General features: G+C 53.3%; 1 protein-coding gene across 2 annotated transcripts; it reads right to left on the reverse strand.

Annotated features, from left to right (window-relative positions):
• Positions 1-16,035: 16,035 nt before the first annotated feature.
• ETV5 (ETS variant transcription factor 5) lies at positions 16,036-27,167 on the reverse strand. Of its 2 annotated transcripts, none has more exons than XM_074546890.1 (13): positions 27,007-27,167; positions 26,335-26,472; positions 26,075-26,162; positions 25,919-25,966; positions 25,765-25,815; positions 20,931-21,060; positions 20,574-20,837; positions 18,919-19,178; positions 18,236-18,295; positions 17,800-17,868; positions 17,271-17,440; positions 16,531-16,632; positions 16,036-16,396 (listed from the first exon to the last, which is right to left on the reverse strand). In XM_074546890.1, the coding sequence occupies exons 2-13, from the start codon at positions 26,377-26,379 to the stop codon at positions 16,175-16,177; spliced, it is 1,509 nt and encodes a 502-aa protein (XP_074402991.1). In that variant the 5' UTR covers positions 26,380-26,472; positions 27,007-27,167; the 3' UTR covers positions 16,036-16,174. The 2 variants fall into 2 exon arrangements, with proteins under 2 accessions (XP_074402991.1, XP_074402992.1); XM_074546891.1 differs by lacking the exon at positions 27,007-27,167 and adding an exon at positions 26,784-26,842.
• Between the last annotated feature and the right edge of the window lie 372 nt (positions 27,168-27,539).

Raw genomic sequence — 27,539 nt, forward strand, 5'->3', positions numbered from 1 at the left:
GGATGCAGATTTGCTGTCCTAAAGGAGCTTGTGGAAAAAGAGATTTTGGATTTCTGGAAATACCCTGGCTGTGTGCAGAATTTGACTTGGATGGGTTCTCAGCTCATCAAGTCCAGCTTGCCTCGAGTCTCATGGGGTAAATGGGAATTACTGGGACTGGCAAGACCTGTCTCAATTCAGGTGCTGTTTTGAAATTAATGCTTGAGGCTATGGGGTTTTTTATTTCAGTAAACAAGTGATATCAGAGGATCTATTAAGGAACACGAAGAGTTAAATGCACCAATTAAGTGGATTTAACAAGAAGATAATGACAAGCCAAATAAAGCAACATTGCTGGAAAGGAATGTGTGTGGGTGGGAAGGGGGTTACAAGAGGCACACAAAGGCTCAGCCTGGAAGCTGCTGATAATGAAGAGATCCTGGGGCTCCCCTCAATAGCTATCAGACTTCTTTGGCTTCTTTCTGGCTTTCTAGTCCCTGCAAAACACACACCAGAGCTGACCAGTGTGCTGCTCACCTTGCACTTGGTGTTAAAGGAGGGCCCTTCAACCCTTCTCACTCCTGTAACAATCACATCACCCCCAGCCTGGTCACCAAAATAAATAACAGAGCAGAAAGAATTGCACACACCACTGTGCTTTTGGAAACTAACAGTATTAAGCACAACACAGACAAGTGTTTATGTTGTGTTCTGTCCTGTCTGTAATATTTAGTCATTTTGGAGTTCTTCCAGGAGTCCTTTGCAGTCTCAGCTTTTCTGGGGCTCTGTGATTTTTCTATTCTCTCTTCTCTTTTTGCCAGTCCTACCTGATGGGAGACATCAGGGTTGGTTGTTTATCACCCTAATAAACATTTTCATTTAAAATGATGGATGAAGGCCCTAGGAGTAGATCTAATTCATTTAGTAGTTAGAGAAAAACAAGAAAAAACCAGGTACTAAGGTTAACACTATTGTGCTCCTTCATACCAAAAGCCTGCCTGTTGTTCCTCTTCCAGCATCAAAACCTGGAAACCCCAAACTGACCACCTCATTCTTTTCCCCCAGTGTTCCCAAATATCTGCTTGAGAAATCTGCTTGTAGTAAAGGCTGCCATAATTTTTTTTTTGAGCTGTCTCACACACATTTAATGTTCCAGGTGAGACTGACAAGTTGTCTTGGGGGCTGTTCCCTGTCTATAGTGACCTTTCTGTCCCAATTCCATCCCTTTTATGCGGAAGGGCAGCAGTCTCAGTGGCAGGGGACAATCCTGCTCTCAGCACAGGGACAAGTGGCTGCTGCTCACCCTGCTGGGCTCTTGCAGGACCCAACCAAGCTCCAGCTTCTTTCCAGAAAAACTGGGGGCTCAGGGGAAAGGTGAGGAAAGGTCAGGCGGGAGCATGGGAGGTGCTTAGGGAGAGGCAGGAGAAGGAAGAAAAGGTTGGATGGAGGTGGGAAAATGGCACCCGAAGTATTTCTGGAATATTTTGTGGAATATTTTGCAGAGAGTTTTGCCTGTGGTTACAGCAGAGTGGAGCCTGGAGGGACCTGAGCCTCATCTTGCCTTTGTTCTCAGAACTTGATCCATTAAGGATTATCCACCATCCTCCAACACCAGCCTCATTCTCTATTTCTTTGTAGTGAGTAGTAAGAGCCTGAATGAGGGATGTGGGGCTCCAGGCAGCTCTTCAAAATGCAGTTTATTGTATACAAAATGCAGTTTATTGTTTACAAAATGTAGTTTATTGTATCCAAGTGTTACAGCAGCCCAGGGTTGTGGGTGACAGAGCTGCGCCCACATCTGTCAGCTCCAGCTGCAGGCAGGCCTGGAGACCCTTTGGTTTTGGTTACAAATGCATTATATACTTTTCTTTTGATTACAATGCATTATATACTTTTCTTTGCTGAGCATCTTAATGCAGCAGAACCAATCTATACCTTAACTATTATCTACAGCCTATCATAACTCCTGTAATTACCATATTCATGTTACTGTTCTCCAATCACTAAAATTCAGTACCTTACAGTTTAAGCTAGAAGTTGTTTTTCAGTTTTCTTGCAGTGGAAAATTCTGAGACCTTTTTTCTACTTGCAACTTTGCTGACTTGTTTGCCTGTGCTCTCTTTCTGCTTGGTGAAAACATCTTGTTGTTTGAGGTGGGTTTATTCTAAGCCATAAAAACCCCTTCTAACTAACACACCCTTTGCCTCCTTGGTTAGCCAGTAAGACTGGCTCAGCAATTCTTTTCTTCTATATCAAAACTTCTATATCGAACTATATCAAGCTTTCATTTCTATTCCTTCTTCAGACTCTACATTCAAAAATCTTTCTGCCAAGCACCCATATCTCTGAGACTTTATTGTTAAACTTTCATCCTTCCCAACAGTGAGCCTACACTGAGTCAACAGAAAACCCTTTCTCACAAAGGAGGGAAGCAGGAAAGCCCTCTTATTCAGTGATAAGCATTTCAGAAGTGCTTATCGTGTCCTAGACCTGGCCTTGGCCCAGCCACAGCCTGGCTGGTGCCTCTGCCATATCAAACACCTGCAGCAGGTTCACCTTCTTCAAAGCAGCACCAAGAAAGGGATCTCAGCCTGGCAGCAGATGTCACCTTTGTTCCTGCGCTGGTTTTTGTCCTGTAAAGGGAAAGAAAACAGTCTGTGACGCCTGTAATTTATCAGATCTGCATCTGTGTTACAGACCAAAGTACAGAACAGTAGTGACAGGGAGTGAGACTGAGGCTTCCCAGGAAATTGCAACACCAAACTTCCTCATTTTCATGCTCATTTTATAGACCCCAAGAAAAACCTCTAAATTTTTTTAAAATTCTTTTTTTAATGTGCAAAGTCTGCGAGTGGATTTTTTTTTTTTGTGCACAGTTAAACTGAATATGAAGCAGATTGCAAGTCCCTGAGATGGGTTTCTGAAAAGATCAGACCCTGAAAAGTCTGGATCAAACTCTTGAGAAAGATGGGGAAAAAGATGAAACCCTGAAGGCATTCCAAAGGCTTTGCCAAGAGCATTCTTGTTGAGACTCTCATCAATGCGTGTCCCCTCGAATTTCTTCACTGTCATTTATTTTTAGGCCTACTATTTATCATTTTATAGGCATAAAATTGCCACAGATTAATTACTCTTTTATGGCAGTGGGAAAACAATGCATATTACCAGATTAATGACAAGAAAACAGCAATTGAATGTACTGCAGGCTACAAATTTCTTCAATGCAAATGGTTTGACAGCTGGAATTTAAATACTGCCTCAGAAAAGCCTGTAACCTCTTTAACTCTAAACATTTTGACCCACTTGGGATTATGAGCCCCCAGCACAGCTAAACAGAGCAATCCTCAATTGAACTTTTCGCTGTCCCCAGGACCTGGAAATGCATTGCATGTTCAAGTCTGTGGGAAAGGGAATGCTCCTGGGTCAATCACACGGCAGGCAGACCATGTCCAGGCAAGGTCAGATGGAAAAAAACCTCCCCTCTCACAGAAGGAAGAAAATAAGAAGGAAGGAGTTGGGAAGGGAATTTCCAGCTTCCTTCCTTAAAGCATATTTATTTCAGAGCTTTAACTGAGGAGAAATGCCCTCCTTTAGGGATAGCATTGGAGTCTTCTCCATCAGGAAGAAAACTTGCTTGTACCTCTCTCCTGGTGTCAAACACAGCCCCCTGTTGTTTCAAATTTCCGCTTCTGTCCCTATCTCGTGACCTTCTCTGTTGCTTTTGTTGAGCTCTGTGTTTAAGCAAGGTAAACTTCTTTTATTCCCCATTCCCTTTCAGCCACCTCAAGGGCACCTGGTTTGGGCTGTGGAGGACTTTGGGTGTTGGGACCCAGGGCATTCCTCTCCCTGTCCTGGATGATTCAATGTGGTGGTGAATTTGCAGGAGTCCCAGGATGAGGGAAAAGATAAGAATCTTGACTCCATGTTTCAGAAGGCTGATTTATTATTTTATTATACGTATGATATTAAAAGGAAATCATATATTAAAACTACACTAAAAGAATAGAATAAAGGATTTCATCAGAAGGCTTGAAAGGAATAGAAAGGAAAGGAGTGATAACAAAATCTCCTGACTCTCAGAGAGTCTGAGCCAGCTGACTGTGATAGGCCATTAATTAGAAACAACCAACATGGACCAATCAAAGATGCACCTGTTGCATTCCATAGCAGCAGATAATCATTGACTTTCTTTCCCTCTGAGGCTTCTCAGCTTCTCAGGAGAAAAATCCTGGCAAAGGGATTTTTCAGAAAATATCATGGCTACAATTCAAGACCCTGGCAGGGGGCTCAGAGACCGTGTCACAGAGTCAAAAACACCTGTGCCTTTGATTTTAACCCATGGAAACAATTGCCAACCTTGTGTGAAGATTTACAAGCCACAAGAGATTGAGTAGAATGATGGTGAATTTGTCACAGGGTGAAAAAGTAGAATTTTGGGGTTTTAGAATAAGAGTTCAAGAAGGAAGATGAAAAGATCTAAGTGTGTCCTCTCCTTATTCTTGTCCTCCATCTTCTACTAAATGGTGACACTTTTTGATTAGTTTAGAATGGAGACAGACTGTCTATCATAAGTAATAAGTATTAGAAAATGTTTGTAAATAAAATACACGTAGTTCTTAACATGAAAAGCTAACACCACCCCAAGGGCAGGCACTGTGCCACAACCCAACCTGCTGGACAAATCTCAGAGAAAGAATATAACAGATAAGGAAAACAACCTTAAAAAACTAAACCAACGAATCTCAACTTCTTCTTCAGTTGCGAGGCTAAAGAATAAAAACCTTTTTAACACCTTGAGGGTCATCTCAACCCCAAAATCCTGAGATTTGGGCAGCACCAAGGGCCTGCAGCATCACTGCTGGATGGGAGCTGAGAGCAGGGGCTGCTTGGCAGGACCAGCCCTCCCACCCAGCCCTCATTGGCAGGAGCTGCAGATCCTGTCCTGGTCCCTGCTGTGCACATCCATTCTCCCAGTGCCCTGTGCCACTGCCCAAGGGACACAAAACCACCTGGGAGTTGATCTTGAAGCCCTCCCAGCATTGTGGTGCTGCCATTTCACTCCTGTTGTGAAGGTAGGTGAGAGTCAGGGGCTGTGCAGTGGTGGCTGGGTACACTTTGTACCTGTTCCCCACCAGAGCTGAGCCAGGATTTTCTGGTAATCCAAGAAGGGGATTAAAAAAAAAAAAAAAAAAACCAAAACAAAAAAAAAACCCCACCAAAATAGCCTTTTATTTTGATCTCCTTGTCACTTCAAAAGAACAATTCAATCGCTGCTAAGCTGCTAGAACATTCCTTGTTCTCAGTTCCTCGGCCAGAAGTGGCCAGACTGCCCTTTTTAAGCCTGGCAAGCTTCTGCCAGCCAAGTCCCTTTGCCTTCTGCTCTCAGCTTTCCCTCTCAGCTCCCTGGCACAGCTCCTGGCTGATGCCCCCCTGACCTACCAGGTTGTTTTCTCCCCCAGACAAAGCAGAGCTGGGTGCTCCCCTGCATGGCAATTTCCTGGTGTATTTTCCCTTTTGTTAGGGCTGGTGAATTGTATTTCCACAGAGTGGGAAAAGAGAGAGCAGAACTGGGTTTTGGAAGGGAGCAAACTCCAAGGATTGTGTTGAGAGCCCCTCCTGCAAGGTTTGGGTACCCTGGCACTCAGTGAGCCTGTAATCTGTGCCTAGTGGTAGATTACTTGGAGCTGGGGAAAGGTGCTTGGAATATCTGTGCCCTTGGGTTTAACTGGAGGAGGAGAACAGCACAACTAAAAATACTGGCATGTTCAAAGCAGTGTTTTGTCTCTGAGGGGGAGCAATGAATTCTCAGAGTCAAGCCCAGGCTCTGCATTATTACAAGCAATAAACCTGCTGGGGGTTGGAGCTAGCTTGAGCTAAATGATCAGGCACCCTTCCCAAACCCTGCAGCACATCAGGGGGAAGAGTGGAAAAATTGCACAGCAGCTTTGCTGAAATTTAAGCAGTTTAATAAAAATAAAGTGTTAGTAGGGGTTGGCATTGGATTCACAGCCTTGAGAGGGTTTCTAGAGGGAGCAAGGATGTGCGGGGCAGCTGACTGGGGTGCTCTGCCCTCAGAGCTGGCAGAAAGGTTTTCCTGTCAGTTTGAGGCTTCTCAGAGCTGAAGCTGGAGGAGAAGGAGCACACAGACCTGCAGGATGGGGGACAGCAGCTGGCAGGAGGCAGCCTGGCCCTCACAGGGGGCTCTGGCCCTTCAGATCACTGCTGCTTCTCACGACAAGGGGCTGGTTCTGTTTGCTGTCTCCCACAGCAAACACAGCTCCAGGGCTGAGCAGAAACAAAGTCCTGAGGACTCCAGGAGCCTGAGCTGTCTACGTGCCAAGATTAATGTGCAGTGCCTTAAATCTGCTCATTTAGGAGTCCATAAAATGTAAAGCACTTAAGGAGAGGAGAAAGGAAAGCTCTAAGGAGAGCGGTGTGGTCCAGGAGTATCCCATGGATTCTCAGTGTACTTTCCAAAACCCAGTTATCTTGTGGAGACAGCTTCCTAGCAAGGAGCATTTGTTGACTGCATATATTTCTGTCTGCAGACATAAAAATTTCACTCAGCCCTGCGTTTGAAGGGAAGAAGAGCAGCTGAGAAAACATTTGCCCTTTTTCAAAGAGCTTTATTTACTTTGGGATCAGAGTGATTCAGCATGGAGGCACCAGCCAGGGCTGGAGGCAAAGCTGCATTTGCCTTGAAGAGAGAGTTGAGGATTATATCAAAAGTGGAATTTAATCCTGCCATCTTTCACTTGGAAGATTTAGCAAAGTGTCTCCAATTTAACTCCAGAAACTTGTCGGAGTGATGTCCTCAGGCTGTGAGGGAGTGAAATACTGGGAGGAAGGAATGGGCATGGTCCTCCTGCCCTGTTGCCATTGTAGAGCTGAACATTCCCATGGATGGATGGATGGATGGATGGATGGATGTAGAGCTGAACATTCCCATGGATGGATGGATGGATGGATGGATGGATGTAGAGCTGACATTCCCATCCATGGATGGATGGATGGATGGATGCAGAGCTGAACATTCCCATCCATGGATGGATGGATGGATGGATGTAGAGCTGAATATTCTCATCCATGGATGGATGGATGGATGGATGTAGAGCTGAATATTCTCATCCATGGATGGATGGATGGGTGTAGAGCTGAACATTCCCATCCCACTACCATAAACCAAGGGAAGAAGGAAGAGTAGAGCTACCAAAGGACTGTCCAGGGTGATTTGACACCCTAGACCCAGCCTAGGACAGCACAGTTGGCCTCTGCATTTGCAGGGAGTGTCTGTCACTCTCAGGGTGACTCTGTAGAGGGAGGCTCTTCCTGCCCCAGAGGCTTGGTGACCACAGTGGGGCTTTGGGACAGGCTGGCACTGGGACAGGGGCTCCTTGGAGATGGGGGTTAGTGCTGCCCTTGGACTCAGTGATCTCAGAGGGCTTTTCCAACCTTCATCATTCCATGATTCCGTGATTAATCCCATTTTGCATGGCTGACAGCTCCTGGAAGTGGCCACTGCCAGGTCATGAGCAGAGCAGGGTTAAGCTGGCCCCTTAAAATGTGCAGTTAAGTGGGCAGCTATGAGAGCCTGGTGTGATGGAGAGCAGTGGCCTCTCCTGGGGAGGCTCCAGTGCTGATTCCCACAGTCTGGAGCTCCAGGAGGTGGGGAAAATCCCAGGGCTGTGTCCCTGCAGAGCTCTCATGCACGTCACCGTCTCAAGGGGCCCCTGGGTCCCAGACAGAGGTGTGTATACACAGCACAGACAAATGGGATTTACAGATTTACAGGCACCAGCTTCCTGGCCTGACTTTCCAGCAGCAGGAGTGTCAAGAGTGCACAGAGAAGACTGAGAAAAACAGCTCTAAAAGGGGAAAAACATTTGCAAATGTACTCCTGGAAGAACATAAGGAGTAGGTTTAGAAAAAAACACCTGACACCTTCATCTCCTCCTTTAGGAACAGTTCAACCTGCTGAAAATACATTACTTGACTCAAAAACAGTCTGGGAACTTAAACATTACTCTCATCCCTGTAGCTCCAGCCTCTCCCAGCCTGCTCTAATGCCCACAGGCAGGAAGGTCTCCAAGGCAGCAGCAGGATGCTGGGACCCACCACACAGTGAGATGGCCCATTTTTGCCGAAATGTTTGTAATTAAAAACTCTGGCTCCCTGCTGATGTGTGTCCTATAAAGTACTAAAAATAAAGCCATTAAATAAAGGAGACTGTTGCAACTCCTGAAAAACTAAACAAACCAGAAAAAAAAAAAAAGGCATTTTAGAAGGAAGCAGAGTTTGGACTGCCTTTCCAGGCCTGGGATGCTGCTTCTGCAGGTACAAACATGGATTTGTGAATGCAGCTGAAGCCATGGAGTGGAGGTATCCACACAAACTCCAAATGAAATCTGGTGTTTGTGCCCTTTGGATGGCAGCCACACTGCTTTCCCAGCCAACACCAGCTCCAGAAAGCAAAGTGGATGCAAGAACATGCTTGTGTCCATTTTTGATAATTCCCACTTTAGCTTCCTGCTTTTCCCTGCCACCACTCAGCCAGCACAGCCTCAAGAGCTGCTGCTGATCTTCCAGCTCTGCCCTCTGCCCAGCCTGCTGGAATACTGGGATGCTGGGATGTTGGGATATCGATATGTTGGGATGTTGGGATTTGGGATATTGAGATGTTGGGATGCTGGGATGCTGGGATACTGGGATGTTGGGATTTGGGATGCTGGATGCTGGGATACTGAGATGTTGGGATTTGGGATGTTGGGATGCTAGAATACGGGGATATTGAGATCTTGGGATGCTGGGAGGTTGGGATATTGAGATGTTGGGTTGTTGGGATGGATGGATGGATGGATGGATGGATGGATGGATGGATGGATGGATGGATGGATGGATGGATGGACGGAGGGGCAAGGCTACCCTGACTGGCTGATCTGAATAAGAGATTTATTTTGCAGGAGTTTTTCACACAGTGGTAGCTCCCCAAACAAGCTGGTGGCTTGATACAAAGCACAGCACCACCAAAATGTTACCACACCATGCAGAACTTCACCCAAAAATGGAGTACAAAGGGCTGGTGGTCTGAAGAGGTGGGAATATAAAGCAGGAAAATAATGCAGGTGGGAATAATGCAGGAGAATAATGCAGGTGGGAATAATTCTCTCTCCAGTCTCTGGAGGGAGGCTGGTACCACCAGGTGCAGGTGGGTTGAAAGCCAAAGGGAGGAGCAAGCTGTTCCCTGGTGCCATTCAGTTTAGAAAAGCAGCCAGGCTGTATCTGGCAGAGTGACAAAACTCCTTGTTTCATGACTCATTTCAGGAGAACAGCTTTGGTAAGCAATAATTTTGCACTTCTGTGATTTCAGAGGGTGTAAACTAAAAAAAAAAAACAAAACAAAACAAACCAAAACAAAAATACCTCACAATAAAACAAAAAAAAAAAGAAAAAAACCCAAAACCAAACCAAACACAAAAAACCCCATGAGGGAACAGAGGGCTGAGGGTTTATCTGTGTGCTCTGAGCCAGGAGTGGGGCACTGCTGCCCCTGTGCCCTGGGGCACGCCAAGCCAGGCAGAAATGGAAATGCCTGAGCAAACCCAGGCTGGCTGCACACCAGGCTGGCTGTTGTCAGAGCAGGTGGCTGGGAATGCAGGGCAGGAATTGGGGCTGAGGGTGTCTCCTCCCCCTCACCTGCTCTGTGAGTCACCCATTGAGCTCATCCTGGGAAGCAGGATGGAAATGGGTGGGAATGCCACAGCTGCCCCTGGAGATGCTGACCCACACCTCTGATGCTGCCTTGGGAGTGGGAGCCTGAGTTTCACAGTGCTCAGCAGTGCACCGAGCTGGGGGGGAGCCCTTGTGTGGGGTGCCAGGGTGGAGGAGTGGAAAATGTCCCTATTTCCAGCTTTCCCTTTCCTGTTCCTTCAGGCACAACCAAGGCAGCCAGCGTGCCTGTGCAGCACTGGTAATCTCATTTTATCCCCCTGAAGGGCTCTGAGTGAAGCCATAAGAGCTCCACAGTGGGGATCTCATGGGCTTTCAGCATCTCTGCAGCAGCACAATGGGCACACACTGCACATATTTTCCTCCCACCTCCATTGGGAACATCCCCAGTATCACCACAAGCATCCACAGGGATCACTGACACCAAAAGAATGAGAGACTGCCATGGAAAGCCCTGGCACTCTAATTTGTTTTCAAAGAAAGATTGTTTTCTTTCCACTTCCATCTTGAAAGCAAAAAATTTTGAAGGCCAGAAGAGCACCACTAGCCCACCCACCGGCTTTCTGCTCTTCACTGCTCCCTCCATACACTGCTTTTCTTTCTCTGCTGTCTCTGAGCATGAAAAGGAGCTTTGGAAAGGGTAGCTGAGGCTGCAGCCTGGGCTGCTGCTGCCCTCTCCTGGGTCCAAGGTGGCCAAGAAACCAAGAGATTATTTTTTTTTAAAGAGATCTCTGCAAGCCTGGGTTCATGTCACCCTTGGCAGATGCTCTTTCATCCTTTCAGGGAGCAGCACTGGAGGGTGCCAGGCCCAGGGCTGGCACAGGGCTGGCCTGGCTGTGCCATTTGATTTGTTACCAGATCCCTCCAGGAATCCCAGCAGAATTTATGGCAGGACCATGGATGATCAGCTGGGAGTGCAGGGGTGCAGCTGTGCTGACCCGGTGCTGTGGGAGCTCAGGGTTTCTCAGCTCATCTGCTGCCTGTTCTGTCCGGGATGGTTTTATTTATATTAAACTAAAAACCTTCTAAATAAGAGGAATGGCTGATTCCTTGTGCTGCAGACAAGATCCCAGCTCTGCCCCTCGCCTTGGCTCCACTCCCAGCTGTAATTAAACCTCATCTTGCACCTTTTGCTCAGTCTTAGCCAGGCTGACCCTGCCCAGGACCCTCTCCTGGCCAGAGGGAGGCACCAGCCAGGTGAGCACCCTGCCCTTCAATGCAGGGTGAGGGGATCTCCTGCTTCTGCAGCCAAATGGGGGCACCCTCCTTCCAAAATCTGAGCCTCTGAGGTCCTGCTGATTGCCTCTTAAAAAGTGGCCAAGAAATCATAGAAAGCTGTAATGATTTGGGCTGGAAGAGACCTCAAAGTCCACCTAGTTCCACCCTCCTGCCATGGGCAGGGACACCTTCCTCTAGGTGGGATGCCTGCCTCAGGATTGCAGGTTCCTCAGGCTCTCCAGACACAAAATCCTGTGTAGGTGCCCCATGGCTGGGAGTAGTCCATGGGCACCTACAGAACACAGGAATAACAGACAGTTACTGCCACAGTTAATGATAAGAGGATGATAATAGGAGCCTCCCCTGCAGCTCTGAGAGCCTTTAATTCAGCAATTGGCTCATGGTTTCAGGAGCTACTTAAAGGCTTATTGCAGTGTTAGTGCCTTGTGAGAGGCTGGGAGCTCGGTGTTGGAGGGCTCTGGGGTGTTGGTGGAGCCCCAGCTCCCTGCTCAGTGGAGCTCAGGAGGAGCTGTGTGACCGTGTTCACAGGGGTTCTTGGATTGAGGGAAGAGATGAGCATCTGACTCCATGTTTCAGAAGGCTTGAATTATTATTTTATTATATATATTACATTAAAACTATACTCAAAGAATAGAAGAAAGGATTTAATCAGAAGGCTGGCTAAGAATAGAAAAAGAAAGACTGATAACAAAGGTTTGTGGCTCGGCTCTCTGTCCAAGCCAGCTGACGGTGATTGGCCATTAATTACAAACATCAAAGATGGGCTAATCAAAGCTCTACCTGTTACATTCCACAGCAGCAGATAACCATTGTTTACATTTTGTTCCTGAAGCCTCTCAGCTTCTCAGGAGGAAAGATCCTAAGGAAAGGATTTTTCATAAAAGATATCTGTGACAGAGGTGGGCTCAGTGGTCTCCCTGTTCCTGCAGCCTGCCAGGATTGAGAGGCTTGGAGTCACCAACACACCCACATCTCCCAGGAAATCCAGCACGAAGCAGAGAGGACCCCTGGGAAATAAGCTGTGGCTGAAGCCCTGCCTGCCACAGAGTATGAACCACATCTGGACACCAAAACCTCTGCAGATGTGCTGCCACCAAACCCCGTGGTGGCCAGGAGCAGCAGCTGGACACCCACGAGGTGGTGCCAGACCAGCATGAAGGGAGCTGGGTGTCCTGCACACCCCCAGGTGGAAGTTCCTCACTTTCCCTCACTCATCAGCCCAGATCTTGCTTGCCTGATCTTTTTGGTTGTTGTTTTGCTTTGTTTTGTTTTGGTGTGGTTGTTTTTGGGTTTTTTTTCCCTCTGGGGTTGACTCATATTGAGGTTGGCACCACGCATGGAGCCGCTGGTGTTGCTCCAGGTGTTTAAGAGCCAAATCAAGAGCCAAATCACCCACTTATTGAAAACATGGAGTGTTTGAGGAGCTGGGCAGCAGAGGAGCTGCTGTGATGTGACCTCCCTCCCTGGCAGAGCCAGCTGCCCAGCACAGCATGAGAGGCCACCACCATGGGCACAGGGACGTGGGCCAGGGGGCAGCCGTGCCTCCCTGCCCCTGGTGGGCCCTGCAGCACCTCCAGCCTCAACTTCTGGCCCTGTCAGCCCTGCCAGGAGAACGAGCTGCGTGGGCAGTAATTCTTCCCCAAAATGCTCTTGCAGGCAGCAATGGAAAACTCTGTCATGGGCTATTAAATATGAAGCCCCTGAGCCACAAATCCTGCCCCAGTCGGAAGTGCCAGACTATTTATACACTCCCATGGAAGAGCCAGAGCAGACCCTTGGCTGTCTCTGTTGCTTTTTGAACATTTTCCAGTCCTGCTATATGCTTCCAAGAGAGGGAGAGCAGAAATGTGCTCCATGAATTATGGATGTGTAAAGGTTTGTAATGATCCTCTCCCTTTTACAGGCTCCTCTTTTCCAAATGATTTTTAACCTGTGCTTCTTGGACCATCTGCTAACTCCAAACTCTCATTGCAGGGAGGGGGGAACTTGGGGCACATTAGAGAGACCATGAAGAGAAGAAAATAGGAAAAACCACATTTTTTGTTTGGTTTCCATTTTTTGTTTTTTCCATTTTTTTTGTTTTGTTTAACCATTCAATACCAGCTGTCATTTTATTGTTTGCTTACCCAGTGTCACAGATTGTTGATGGGCTCTTTACCACAACGACCACACAGAGGTGGCAGCTGTGAGCTGGAGGATTGGGCACCAACACCAAGGTTTTGCCCAGCCTGGATAGATGAATCCTCTCCAAAATGGTTCTTCATTGTTCACCATCCTCTCTGCTTGCTCCTCTTCATCCTCCCTGGGGTTGGGAGGAGAGACACCCTTGGGGCCCAGCCCTGCCCCCAGCAAGATTTGCAGGGTCAGGGTTGTGGTGTGCCAAGATGCCTGATGAAGGCTTTGGAAGGCTTTGCTTTATCTGCTCATCCTCATCCTCACCCTCCATAATTGGTCCCAGCTCTGCCCCCTGGGCCATCTGCCCGCCGGCCGCGCTGCCGGTGCCCCCGGTTCCCCCAGCCCCATCCTGAGCCCCGGCACTCAGCCTGCTGAAATCCCCGCTGGGATGGGATTACCAGGCACTGTCTGGAGCTCAGATCACCTGGGTTTGCACTCTTGGGCAGAAGACAGAACTTTGTGCAAAATAAAGACAGGATGGGTTGGGAGTGTAAGATGTCTCCTGAGGCTAAACAGCTGATTTAGCTCCTTGAAGGCTCCATGCCAAAGGAATTGGTTTTGCTGGATGTTTTAGAGCCTGTTTTGCCTTGCCTGGGCTGGGAGACAGCCACACTTCCCCATGCAGCCTAATACTTCAGGCATGATGGAAGAGCAGCTTAAGGAGCCATTAGAAAGGTGGCTGGCAGCCAGCAGGGGATGCAGGGGAGCTGGGGTGGGGGTGTAAAAACCATCATGGCACACAAGCACCTTTCATCTCTGCACTGCCACATCCAGGGATGGGGTTTGGCTGAGCTCTGAGAATAAGATGGAAGAGGAAACGTGTCAGGGCAGCTCCAGCAGCATCACACCAGCCCCCTGCACAGGATGTCCATGGAGACCCTGGCTCAGCCCAGCTGGAATTGAGGCCAATGGCACTGGGAGTTCTGGGGTGTTTGAGTTCTTTTCCAGCCTGTCAGGCAAAACACAGACCCTCCAGCTGAATAAAGTCCTCACAGAACAGCCCTTGCCCTCCACTCACCTCCATATTTCTGCAAACCCTGCCTAGCAATGGGGACAATGGGGGATCACTGCCAGTGGCTTGTGGAGGGGCTGTCCTGAGAGGTCCCCACCAGCTTTAGCCCTACTTGATGACAGGTACTCGGGTTTCCAGGGGAGTGGAGGACTCACTGAGAAACCCTGGCAAGAGGAAATATTAAATTGCACTGACTGGGCAGAAGCCACCCCCATTCCAAACAGATCCTCTCATAGGATGTGGCTGTGAAAGCCATGGCACCATCCACACCCAGGAACAACAAACCCAGAACTGGGGAGAGAGCAGGGGGGCTGGGGAGAGAGGAGCCCTGGTGCCTTGGTCCCAGCTCCAGACACACCATGCTGCAGGCCCCAAGTGCTGGGCTGTATCCTGGACCACTACAGACACCACAAGCACATCCAGGGGCTCCTCCAGCCCAGGCAGCATCCCAGACACAGGCAAAGCAGGAGCCCAGGCAGTCAGGGAGGAACAGGAAGCAAGATCCTTTATTGTACACAGTACAGAATGTAATGCAGCTTTGCAGGAGATACATAGCCCTGCTTGAATAAAGATATTTCAAATCAGTCCTCAGATTAACTCCTTCTGCACTGCAGACCTGCTACACCGAGCAAATGGTTAAAAACCTGTCCCCCAAGGTGGGGTTCCCCAAACCAAATGCTCCCCCATGGGTACAGGCCACTGCAGCCACCATGGGGAGAGCAACCAAGTCATTGTAGAGTTAATCTTCATACTTCCCAAAAAAAAAAAAAAAAGAATCAGACAAAAAAAAAAACAAAAAAAAAACAAAAAAACCCCAAAACCAAACAAAAATTCCAACCAAAGCTAACTAAAGAAGAGAAAAAATTCCTATACAGCATTTACAACAAAACATGTAGCCTGGTGCAGGGGAGGCAGGTATGGATATATGAGTGGTGGAGGAGTGTTAAGAGGTGCAGCGAGGGGTGGGGGGAGCTGGAGAGAGGTGGGGATTGAGGAAGGGGGGGACCCCCCATCCCTGCCCACCTCAGCCGTGCAGCCCAGCTCCGAGGCCATGCCGAGCAGGGGGAGCGTAGCTGGGCCAGTACTGGGATTCAGGCCTGGCTCCCCTGGGAAAGAGGACTGGAGCAGTGAAATGGAGTGGACCAGATCCTTCGGCAGCCATCCCAGGAAGCCACGGGCATCGAGGGCTCCCCCTGCCACCAGGAAAGCCACTGGGGTGTCCCCAGGGGCTCCAGGGACAGCAGCCGAGCTGCGAAAAATAGCTTTGCCTTAAAATACAAAAAATCTACAAAAATCAGTTTAGAAACCTTTAGTATTTTCCTAAAACATCCCAAAAAAAAAAAAAAAAAACAACCAAAGAGGAAGTTAGTGTCAGGGTCTCCTCCCCCAAAATGCAACTCATGGCCCAGAGCCAGAGCTGGGGAGGATGGAGGGCACGGAGAGGATGCAGGAGGTTCTATGGGAACAACAGGAGGTTACATGGGGAGGGGGCTCAGGAAGAAGGCAGAAGGCTCCTCGGGGTTGGGGTAGGATGCTGCGCACATCAGCCCCGGGGCGCTGGCCCGGGCGGCCCCCCCGCATCCCTCCTCTCTCTCTGTGCAAATCAAAGCCCTTTCCACCACACAAGGCAGCTACGCGGATTGTGCTCGATGCAAAGCAGATTGTCGTGACAATTGGCTCGGCAGCCACGCAGCCCAGCCCTGGGGCACGGCCAGAGCCAGGGCCTGGGCAAGAGACCGTGCCTTCAGGCTCCCGGCGCCCCAAGACATCGCACTGATGCGCGGCAGGAGGTGCCAGCCACGGGCAGTCCTGTGCACTAGCCCTTGGAAAGGAAGGGTGGGAATTCGGCGGCGACACACGTGGGGCGTTTTAAATTCCTCAAATTCGCGTGTGCACCCATGCTGTTTTGTCGCTGGGGTTTGGTTTTGTGGTTTGTTTTTTTTTTTTTTTTTCCCTCTTATGGACAGCCAAAAATATTCTTTAGAAAACCGCGTTTGCCCCAGGTGCATGCGCTAGTGCCAATGGCTCTGCCAGCCGGCCGAGTCAGTAGGCGAAGCCCTCCGCGTAGGGAAGGCTGCCGCAGGGATCCATCTCCAGGAGGAAGGCAGGGCTGTCCTCAAAGTGTGTCAGGGGCACCGTCTCCTCCTCGGGCACTGGGCAGTCCGGCTCTGTCTTCAGGAAAGGGCGCTGGTTGTCGGGATAGGCCATGGAGAAGAGGGCGTCGGGGTCACAGACGAATTTATAGACGTACCGCTCGCCGGCAACCTGGAGGGAGGACAAGGGGGTGAGGGAACATCTCCCTGGCCTAGGGGAGCAGCACACACCTCACATCAGACCAAATCCCTGTGCTGCTGCACCCTGGGACAGCAGGGGACGGTCACACCCTGCTGTGGCCTCACCTTCTGCATGATGCCCTTCTCGTAGTAGTAGCGCAGGGAGCGGCTGAGCTTGTCATAGTTCATGGCTGGTCGGTTCTTCTGGATGCCCCAGCGCCGTGCTACCTACAGGGAGAGAGGAGGCAGCCATCAGGGCTGGGACAGGGATCCTCAGGGGGAATCACAACTGAAATGTGGCTAGAGGCTGGCTTGAGGGGGCTGGGGCAGCTGGAGTGAAGGTGTCATCGTGGTCTGGGAGTGGTTCCTTGCCTGCCATGATAAATGCTTGGGCTGTGACCACACAGCCACCACCGGATCAGGGGCCAAATCAAAAGTCATTTCATTAGGCAGAGCCTGCCAAAAAAGCTGCTTCAAAATACCACAATTTCCATGCATGGCGCAAGAGACATTATGGGTAATTACCCACAATGCGCAGCTCGCAGCTCGGGGCTGCCTACAGCTGCTCTCAATTACTCCCCAAACTGCTCCTTCCTCTGTGTCACCCTCCCGTGGAGCCGTGTGCTTCCAGCACGGAGCTGCTGCTGGAAACCCAGGGCAAAGGATGGGAGCAGCTTGGGAAGGAGGGCAGAGCAGCAGAACTCAGCAAGGCACAGCACAGAGGCAACAGCACCACGGCTGGTGACCAATGCCAGCTTTGGGAGCCAGCACGTGCCACGCCAAGGGGCAGTGGGAGGTACTAAAGGAAGGATCCACTCCTGCATCCCCCCAGGCATTCCCCAGCTCCAGGGCAGGACCCCTCATACCTCCTCAGGCTCGATCAGCTTGAACTCCATGCCCCGGCCGGTCCAGGCGATGAAGTGGGCATTGGCAGGGTCATCCAGGAGGGTGACCAGGAACTGCCAGAGCTGCAGGGAGCCACGCCGCTGGTAGGGAGGGCCCTCGCGGTACAGGGTGGGCTCCTGCTTCACTTTACCTGCTCACACAAAGAGACATCTGGGTGAACAGCCTGGCTCTGCCCCTCTCCCAGGCTGTGCCACCAGCAGGAGTCACGTACAGCAACACGGGTCATGCCTGTGCTGAGACACCTGAGCAGCATCAGGCCGTGGGGTGGGAGAGGTGCTGGGGATGGTGCTGCAGGCAGGGAGGTGTCAGTGACAGAGATGGAGCATGGCAGTGATGCCAAGCTGCCACGTGGGATGATGCTCAGCAGCTCTCAGAGCACTGTGCCAACACTGCTTGGCTTTACAAGCCAGGCACTGCAGATCCCAGCGCCCCCACATCTTCCTCCATGAGCCCCAGCTCCCCTGCAGGCTCCCCTGGGGCCAGACTTACCCTCCAGCCTCTCGGGTACCACGCACGTGTCATCAAAATACAATCGTGTGTCCTTTTCATATGAAAATCCTGTGGGGAAAAGACCCTTCATGAGCATAGGGCCCCTTCACTACCCTGGCTGGAGCCCAAAAACCCTGGCTTGGCTGAATCCAGCTCAGGACCCCATCCACAGCTCGGGGAGCTGACCCATTCCCAGTTCCTTCAGTGGCTGAGTGCTGCGCAGCGCTGCCCCCCTCACTGCTCCCAAACCCTACTGGCATCTCTGCATTATCCCAGATTCCATGGCACTGCTGTGCCCTCACAGGGGCTGCTGGCTGCTTCTGGGGCTGGTGCCAGCACATGTGGCTCTCATGAGCCCCAGGGGCTCTCATGGGTGTTTTCTGGGTGCCCAGGGAGTGCTGGGGTCACAACAGGGGACAGTGGGGGGGTCACTCACCGTCATGGCTGTTGGGGAAGACATTCCCCCGTAGGTACGAGGACTGGCAGTTAGGCACTTCTGAGGGGGAAATGAAATTACATTAGGGCAGTAAACCCATGGATTTGGCACATTTTCTTTACCCCAAGCATGTCCTGCAGTGAAATGTGGGAACCTTCCCCCTTCCCCACGCTCCCTGGTGCACTACATCCACCCTCAACATTGGGGAAAAGAAACCCAGTATGATTTGGGGTGGCACTGGAATTTAGACTGGAGCAGCTGGAGTTTTCACAGGCCCCACATGAAGAGAGGCACTGCTGCACCTCCCCTACCATCTGCTTGGCTGTGCCACCCTCCATCCCGAGGCTGGGGTATTTTTAGGTCCTAAGGCGATTAGAGGATTTTTCCGTGATGCTGCAAGGGTCCAGCAGCCAGCAATCACAGCTGGCCCCAGGCCAGAGCCATGGGGGGGACCCACCAGGCCCTGTGGGGCACCCCAGCCTGGGGCTACAGCCCCGACCACACCACTGGCATCAGGTGAAATCCTGCTGTATGCCCTGGCTTTGGGAAAGGAGGAAAGAAAGGCAAAGCAGTATCCCAGCAGCCCAGGAGCTCCAGGGTCACACATCACCCACTCCCTGAGGCTCAACCCCACCTCTGATGTCACTGAAGCCCCCCCTGGCTGTCCCCTGGCCCACACCCACCTGAGTCAATGCAGTAGTCCCGGGGCTCCTGCTTGATGCCCATGGGGGGCTGGAAGCTGTGCCCAGGAGGAGCGGGCAGGCCAGGGCCGCCGTGCTCGTAGAGAGGGTCATGGTACTCCTGCTTGAATCCCTGAGGGGGGCGGGGGGCAGCAGGGCCCAGGGGCTCCGACAGCTGCCGGTGGTACAGGGGGCGGCCGTCCCCAGGGACCCCGGCCTGCGGCGGGAAGGGGTGGCAGGGCTCCGACAGCTGCCTCTGAAACCTGGGGACAAGGATGTGCCGTTACTGAGGAGTGGGGGGCAGCTCCCACCCCACACCAGAGCTGCTGACAGCTGGGGTGGCTCCTCAGAAGCACAGCCACCACGGGGTGCTGAGAACCCTGTGCCCCTCTAAGCTCTGAGAACACCAAGGTGGAACAGCAGGATAACACAGTAAAGCACTCTGGCCTTCTGGAAGGGAATGAGAAAAGGACCAAAAACCACCCCTCAGAGCTGTAAATCAGTAAAATCAGTGCCCAGCGAGGGGGGCAGGGGCCAGGGATGCTGAGCAGGGGTGGGCGCTTACGCAAAGCCAAATCCACGGCGCAGCTCCAGCCGCTGCTAATCCGCCCGCGCAGCTGGGATTAAACCTTGAACCCGGCAGCAGGGAGCACTATTTTGGGCTCCGTGGTGCTGCCACCACGGCTCTGAGAGGTGGCAAAGGGTGAGGGACCATCCCGAGGGGGTGCTGCCACATCCCCTCGTCCTCCTCCGGCACCTTGAAAGGTGATCTTGGATCTCCGCGCGGCTCCTCTCCGCCGGCCCTGCGCCATTTGCCTTTGTAACCCGAGCCCTCCCAGCTGCCGGGCTGGGATTACTCCATTTCCGAGCCGTGTCCCTCTGCCCTTCCTGAATGAAACCCAAGCCCCGTGCTGGCACCGTGCTTCCCAAGGGGTCGCAGCCAGTCCCCTGCACAGCCTGAAGGTCACACGGAGCTCTGCTGGGCAGGGATGCTAGCCTGCTGTGGGCACATTCACATTCCAAGGACTTCCCTGGCCCCACTGCATGGCCTTTGCCAGGCTGCCACATCTTGTTCCATGCCTACAGGAGCAAGCCCAGGGTGAGGGAAGGCACTGGCAGAGCCTCCAGGGATGTGGGAGTGATGGGGAGCGAAGCCACAGCCTGGAGAGGAAGGAGGGAACAGCGGTCTCCCACCACAGCCCATAAAATCACGGTGATGCCATGGGGAGCTCTGGACCACCCCCAGACCAGGGTGCACACAGGCAGGACAGAGATGGGCACAGCTCTACAGCCCAACAGGGCTCGGCAGGCAGAGCTGCAGTGGGTGGGAATGAGCAGAGCAGAGCCCTGACCCAGGACCAGCACCTGCTGGAACTGGGAAGGATGCAGGAGCCAGACTCTGCCTCCCCTGCCCTTCCCAAGAGGGAGGCAAAGGCTCTGCCCCATGCTCAGGGACAGAAATCCTTGTGCCTCTGTCCCCGTGCTGCGGTTGCGCTTGGTGGGACAAACGTTGTTGGCTGTGGTGCCATGCGGCAAAACTTGCCACTTCCTACTGAGACCTTGTGGCTCTTTCTCCCCCACACTCTGGGACCACCAACCCACCCAAGAGTGCCCACAGAGTCCCGGAGCATCCCTGTGGCCGCCGGGGGCTGCCTTACCTGTGCTCTGCGGGGAATTGGTTCTCAGACATCATCTTTGGCATGTGGATGGGCGGGTGCGGCGGCCTGGGCACGGCGAAGGGCGGCTGCGGCCGCTGCTCCTGCAGCGCCTGCGGGCCCGGGGTGGCCCCGTGAGCGGCGCCCGGCCCGGCGGGGCCCGGTGGCGGCGGCGGGGGCAGCGCCGGCCCGGGCTGCGCGGGGGACACCGGCGTGGCGGGCGGCGTTAATGGCTTGAACCCGGCGGGGGGTTTCCTGTCGTAGGCACTGCCAGGGGAAAAGCACCGGGGGATGGCGGTGGCACCGAGGGACAGCACCCCCCGAGGGCTCTGCGGGCAGCGGAGTGCCCCGGCTACCTACCAGCAGTTGTAGAGGCACTTGTCCCCATAGCCGGCACACAGAGCCTGCTCGTGGCTGCAGGAGGACAGCTCCGACGACGGGCTGGGCAGCTCCCGCTTGATCTTGGCCGGAGGTGGGGCGTGCAGGACCACTGCGGGGACACCGAAGGGGACACAGGCTCACCCACGGGGGACAGGGCCGTGGGAGCATCGCCCCTGCAAGCACCAGCTCTGTGCTTGGGGGTAATGGGCTGAGTTATGCCCTAGGAGCATCAGCTCTGTGCTTGGGGGTAATGGGCTGAGTTATGCCCTGGGAGCATCAGCAGCTGAACCAGGGTGATGGGTGCATTGCCAGGCCCCAGCACTGGCTGAGAAGTAGGGTGGCAGAGGAGGGCAGAGCTTGGGCAGTGGCAGCAGCCCAGGACATTGCTCTCAGAAGGGCTGTGAGGCAGCTCCACAACAGCCTTAGATCAGACATTTGCTATCACCAGCCCCTCAGCGAGTGGAGCAGAGCCCAGGCACCACAGAGAGTGGCTGTGACACAGAGCAGGGGGTGACAGACCTCCTCCAGGGCCTCACAAACACCAGCCCACTCGCCCTCACAGGGGCATCCCCACACCATAAACCTGCCCTCAGAGGGCCATTCCCACTCACAGATCCACCATCCCACAGCCCAGGTGGTCCAATGGCATCTAGTCCTGGGGTCCCACAATTGTATGAGCTCGAGTGACAAACATCCCATTAAATCCAAATCCTCTCCACCCACTCCCAAGCTCGCTTGCTATATATATAATTATAAACTGAGTAATATACGCTTAAGCTAATTAATTTCTAAAAGCAGGCGCCCTAGGAAAGGGAAAGCGCCTCAGAGCTCTGTACCTAAATAGTGCCTCAGAGGAGAGCCAAGACTAATCGGAAGTGGAGTATTAGCTTCATGTGAAGCCTAAACACAGCCCAGCTACACTGGAGAGGAGCAAATAGCTCCAGGACAACTGTTCACAGCTTGCCAGGTAATTAGCTGCCCCCCTAATTTGTCAAAACCTTTAAAGAGCTGCTGACTCCCCTTTCCTACCCATCCCCCCCCTGGAAAGGCCTCCATACAGCTGGTACCAAGGGCATAAACCCCCCCCTCCAGCCGAGAAGGATTTGAAACACAAAGCCCAGCGCTGAGCCAGCACAGCCCCCCACACCCTGGATTTATCCCACTCCTCCTTCCCCCCCTCCCCAGCCAGCTTTTGCCACTCTCAGCACTTCCAGCCCTAAAGAAGGGGGGCAGAATGGCGGCAGCAAAGCACAGGCACCCCCTGAGCCATGGGAAAGCCAAGGGGAACTGGCTTTGGAAGGGCTCCAGCTGCCTATCGCGGGCATGGCTCTCCCAAACAGGCTCCGTGTTGTTGGAGCAGAGTTGTTTTTCCGCCAGTCGTACAATGGGGTCTGGTTATTCATTGAAAGAAAAAAAAAAAAAAAAAAAAAGCCTCCAGTCCCCGAGCAGGCACCACCCTCCATTCACAAACGCTTCGCAGCGCTCCATTCATGTGGCTGAGGGAGGGGAAAAAAAAGAAAAAAAAAAAAAAAAAAAAGAAAGGAAAAATTTCCCCAGAGCTTAGCACTGCCATTCAAAAAAAAAGGGAAATGAGCCTTAAGATCCTAACAGAGACCAGCTGTCCAAGCCGGGGCTCTGTGCAACGTTTGGATTCCTTACACAAACACGGCGGGGCCGGCCGGCGCTGCTCAGCACGACGGCTCCAGTGCCAAGCTCACGGCCAGCCCGGCTCTGGAGGAGCCTGGGGGGCTCTCAGGGGCAGATTTTGGGGGGAAAACGCTGGGTTTGGCAGCCAGGTGGGAGGAGCAGCACCCAACACCTCAAAGGAACGGCGGGCGCACAAAGCGCTTTTACCCTTTCCGGTCCTGCCCTGGGCACTGTAATTAAAAGCTAAAAAAAATATAGAAAAATACTCAGAGGGAGCAGCTCGGCTCTAGAGAGGGCTGGAGCAGATGTGTCAGCAGATCCACAGCAAGGCTGAGCCACGGCAGCAGTGAGGACACCCGAGGGTACCTGGCAGCCCCTATGGAGGTGGAGGGACCCTGGGGACACCAGCCACATGTGCCACAGCTGTGCCCAGCCAGGAGGGGACCTAGGGCAGGCTCACACAAACCCTCCCACTGCCATGCAAGCAGTGGAACTGGAAATGCCCCTAATGCCAACCATCCTGTGGAAAAGGGTGACACCACAGAGCCGCTCAAGGACTTGAATTCCCAGTGAAACCCTTGATGGGGGACAGGGCAGGTTATTCCCACCCAGCAGCAAGACTGGACCTCCATGAGATTAAGCTCAGAGAGCACTGGTTTCCTCTGAATGAGCCAAGGGAAAGCAACCAAGCCACATTTCCAGGCCAGGGACACTGGCACCCACTCAAGCTGTCACCTGGAGCTGAGCTCTGCCTGCCCCTCCATCCCCCAGCACACCCAAGGTCACACCAGGAGAGGAGTCAGAAATAGAAACCAGGATCCTGCTTTCCTTTGTTTGAACAGCTCTTCCTCACAAACAAACCTCCCTCTCTCATTTTGGTGTGTAAGAAACTCCGTGCCCTGCCCGCGGTTATTGCCACGTGCTGCCTGCGCAGGGGAGGCCACAGGTACCGTGGGATTAAAAAATCCCTTCTGGTGCTGCTTGATCTCCTCAGCATGATCCCATCACCTCCCAGGTACTTAAACAATCAGTGGAGACAACACTGGTTGTACACCTTCAGCCACAGGAACACACTGCTGGTGAACTCACACCATGCCCAGCCAAGGTGCAGCATGCTGAGCTCTGTGGGGTCACCTCCTGCCTCCCATGGAAGCATCCATCACTGGGCAACCTAAAAGCCCTGAATCTGGCTTCTTGCCACCAGTCCGGGGCACTAACACTGCACCCCTCATGTGGAGCAGCCTTGCTTTCCTTGCAGTGCGATTTCCTCCCCAGCACAGCGACCCACTGCCCTCCATGTTACTGTGCTACCAGGCCCCAGCTTTAATACCCTGTCTGCTGGGATCTTGGCTATGGAATTGGGAACAGAGAGTGCGTATTACAGAGCTGCAGGCAGCTATGAGGGGGTTTTAGCAAGGCAAGAAGGATTCTGAGCACCTCCAAGACTCCACGTGGCACATTCCCCACTGCAGCGGGGTCCAAACTGAGCCTGGTTCGTCCCTTTTGGGAAGCTTGGCCCTGGGAATGCAAGATGGGGCACAAGGCTGAGGTTTGCTCAGGATAAGAGAGCAGCAGGGAAAAGGCATGGAGCTACAGAGCTGCAGAAACAGAGCCCACAAACATCCACAGGGACAGAGGAGGGATCTACCTTTCCCCAGAAGCCAAGGGATGCTGAACTCCACTGTGGCTGCCAGCCCAGGAAGGCAACATGTCCCTGCTAGTGAAAGCTGGGTGCAGACCTCAGCCATCCTTCTCTCCCTTTCTACATGGCACACGGTTCAAAACTGGAGTTTCTCTGCTCTGTAAACTCTCTCTAGTGCAGGGATGCAAGAGCTGGGCTTCCCATTCCCCTCTGCCTCAGCCTGACACCCTGCAGCAGCAAGAGAGACCTTTGCTTTCTCTCCCCAGGCAAGATAAAGAAGGTTATTGCTGCAGGGAGCCACGCAGGCAGATCTTTCAAGTGACAAAATTGTTTCAACACCAGCTCCACAGATCAGAACATTTTAAGAGTCCTGACCAAATAAACGCCTTTTTCTCCTTCTCCTCTTTTTTTCCTGCATCACCCAGAAAAGTTTGCCTCTCCTCTCTGAGCTCTTCAGGTTACAAGGAAAAAGAGACTGCCAAAAGGCACTGGAAACAGCTTCAGCTTCAAGAGCCACCCTCCCACGCACACTGCAGTTTCTGCTGCTCCGAGCAAGAGCTGCTGGGCTGTGCTGGGGATGTCAACAGACCCTTGTGCTTCTGACTCCGGGCTTGCCTTTTATCTCAGGGGAGACAGGGGGGAAAAAACACATCTGAAACTTGGGCTGTCTGGACGGGCTCAGTGGCAAGCTGCCCACTCCAGAGTAACCAAAGAGCAATAATTAACAGGAGGAGATACCCCGCTGCATGCTGTGACAGAGCTGGAATGAGAAAATCTGTTCGACTGCAGGCTAAATTTGATTTCCTTCGAGTTCCCTGGCTGCCTGGCTCGGCAGCAAAGCCCAGCCACTGACACCAAGCCACTACTTGTGTTTGCCAGGTAACAGCTCCAAACATCCTGAATCCGCCCCCGTTCTCCCCCGGCGCCATCCCCGGCCCCTGCCCTCGCCACCAACCCTCTCTGGCAACACAGCCCGGCTCAGAACCCACTCTGGCTCTTATGCAATTCGCCAGGGACTGCATTTTCACTGGCCTCCTTTTAGAGAGGCTGCCTTGCCAGTGATTAATGCTGCTTAAAGCGGCTCAAGTTTCACCGCTCGCGCTCGCTCCTGCCAACAGCGCCGGGCCAGGGCTCGGAAAAGCTCTAGAAAACTGCAGAGATTGTGGCTAACCAAGCAGCCCAGCACGGGTTATCTCTGCCACTTGAAAAGGAAAAGGAGGGTTTAAGAGGGAATGCACCTCGCTGGGAACAAGCATCACGCCTCAGAGGAGCCCAGAGAGCAGCTCAGAGCCGTTTCCATGCATCTGGCCACGGTTTTTCCCCATTAACAAAAGGCAGGAGGTTGCACGCCGCATCTCGATGAACCCAAAGCACACGTGCTTTCTCCCAAAAGCCCATGATTTCACGTTCCAGCCCCAGGAACAACTGCTTTCCCAAGGAAGCAGCTCCAAACCCAGTGCAAATGTTTGCACAGGCACCCAAACGTCTCCCCCCGGAGAACAAAACCCAGGAACGATCACTCACAGTTGTCAGACTGGAAATCTGGGACAAACTGTTCGTCATCGGGGACCTGAGCTAAAAAAAACAAACAAAAAAAGTGGGTTTATGGCTTTTTCAGTTCTCAAAAAGATGCTCACAGAGAGGTTTTACACGGCAAAAGGAGGAGGTGAAGACTTGCCTTCAGCTAGCCAGGCCTCTTGGAGCTGGCTGAGATCCTGGAAGAGCTCTGCAACAGAGTGAAAGACTTATGTGCTCCACAGAAGAATAAATAAAACTGCCATTATTTGCAGGATTATTTGTAAAACAACGCTCTCACGGGGCCAGCCCTGCCTACCTTCCGAGTCATGGGCCAGGTCGGTCTCCAAAAATTTCCTTTTCCTATCGGACCCCGGCCGGCCTCGGCCCTCCTCTGTGCAGGACTTCTGCAAGAACAGGGTGACAGCTGCCCATGAGTGTGGCAGCCCCCAGGGCTGGGGGTGCCCCCAAGGACGAGGGGGGCACTCCCAAGGATTAGGAGTGGGTGACCCGAGGACGGGGTGTCCCCAAGGTCGGGCAGGAACTTGTCAACGGGGGGATCAGGGTGGGCAAACTTACCCCGGGGCCCATGAAGGGAACCTGCTGGTCGTAGAAGCCGTCCATGGTGCGGGGGAAGCGGGCAGTGCCCCCGGCCCGCTCAGCATCGACGCCGGCCCGGGAAGGGGGGGTCCCGCCCGGGCTCCGGCAGGTGCGCGCCTGGGGGTGGAGGGGACGGGGACGGGGAGGGGTCACACCGTGGCCCCTGCCACCCCCGGGGCTGCCTCGGTGCCGCCACGCCTCCCCGGGGAGCCGGCCCGCTCCTGTCGTGGCGGGTCGCAGCCCCCCGGCTCGTGATGTCACCTAATTTCTATAGAAACGGGCGTGACATCACGCGCCGTGGGAGCGGGGGGAGGCAGCGGGGAGGGCCGCGTTTGGCTTCGTCTCGCCCCCCTTCCCTTCCCTTCCCTTCCCTTCCCTTCCCTTCCCTTCCCTTCCCTTCCCTTCCCTTCCCTTCCCCCGCCCCTCACCGCAGCCGGGCTCGTTCCCACGCCACCCCGCGCGCCCCATTCATAAACTCCGCCCCTCCCCCCTTCCCCTCCCCGCGCTTCTCCCCCGAGCGCGCGCTCGAGCGCCCGCTGGCGCGCGCCCCCCGCCATTCACACCGCGCGGCCCGCGCCATTCATAAACACCGCCCCCGCCCCGGGCCTGCGCCCCGGCCGCTCTGCGCCCCGCCGCCAGGCCCGCACCTACCCGGCCGGGGCGCCGCAGCCTCAGCGGCGGCGGGACGAGGCGGGAGCGGGGCCGGGGATGGAGCAGCGCCTCTCGGAGCCCGGGCACCGCGCTGCCGCTCTGCGCCGGCCCGCAGCCCCCGAGCCAACGGCCTCCGCCGCGCCCCGCCCCGCGCCGCTTGTTTACCCTCCGCGCCGGCCAATGGTGTGCCGCCGCTCCGCTCCCCGAGCCATCTGATTGGCTGCCGAGCTGCCCCGCGCCCGCCAGCGCGCCGCACGGCCGAGCACCATTGAGAACGGCTGAGTGGGCGGGGGCGGAGGCGGCCAATGGGCGAGCGGGGATTTGCCTGGCTCCGCCCCGAACGTTTTTCATTCATAAAAAAATAGAAGGGGGAAAAGACTGACGGGTGGGGCCGGGGCCGCGCAGGATTTAAAGGGGCCGCGGCCCTTTGCAGCAGCGGGGATGGGGCTTCAACGGACGGCCTGGAGGAGGGAGAACTGGGGGTACCACCCTCGGGTCCGGGTCCAGGGTGGCGAGGAGAGAAGGAGCGGGTC

The sequence above is a fragment of the Zonotrichia albicollis genome, chromosome 9 (genome assembly GCF_047830755.1).
Source record: "Zonotrichia albicollis isolate bZonAlb1 chromosome 9, bZonAlb1.hap1, whole genome shotgun sequence".
Lineage (NCBI taxonomy): Eukaryota > Metazoa > Chordata > Aves > Passeriformes > Passerellidae > Zonotrichia > Zonotrichia albicollis.

Bases quoted from the DNA above. Each gene is read 5' to 3' on its own strand.
- ETV5 (XM_074546890.1), bottom strand. From the start codon at position 26,379: ATGGACGGCTTCTACGACCAGCAGGTTCCCTTCATGGGCCCCGGG. The intron at 25,967-26,074 runs GTAGGCAGGGCT...ACTCTGTTGCAG, and splicing joins CCTGGCCCATGACTCGGAAG to AGCTCTTCCAGGATCTCAGC. The intron at 17,869-18,235 runs GTGAGTGACCCC...TTTTCCCCACAG, and splicing joins CTTCCCCAACAGCCATGACG to GATTTTCATATGAAAAGGAC.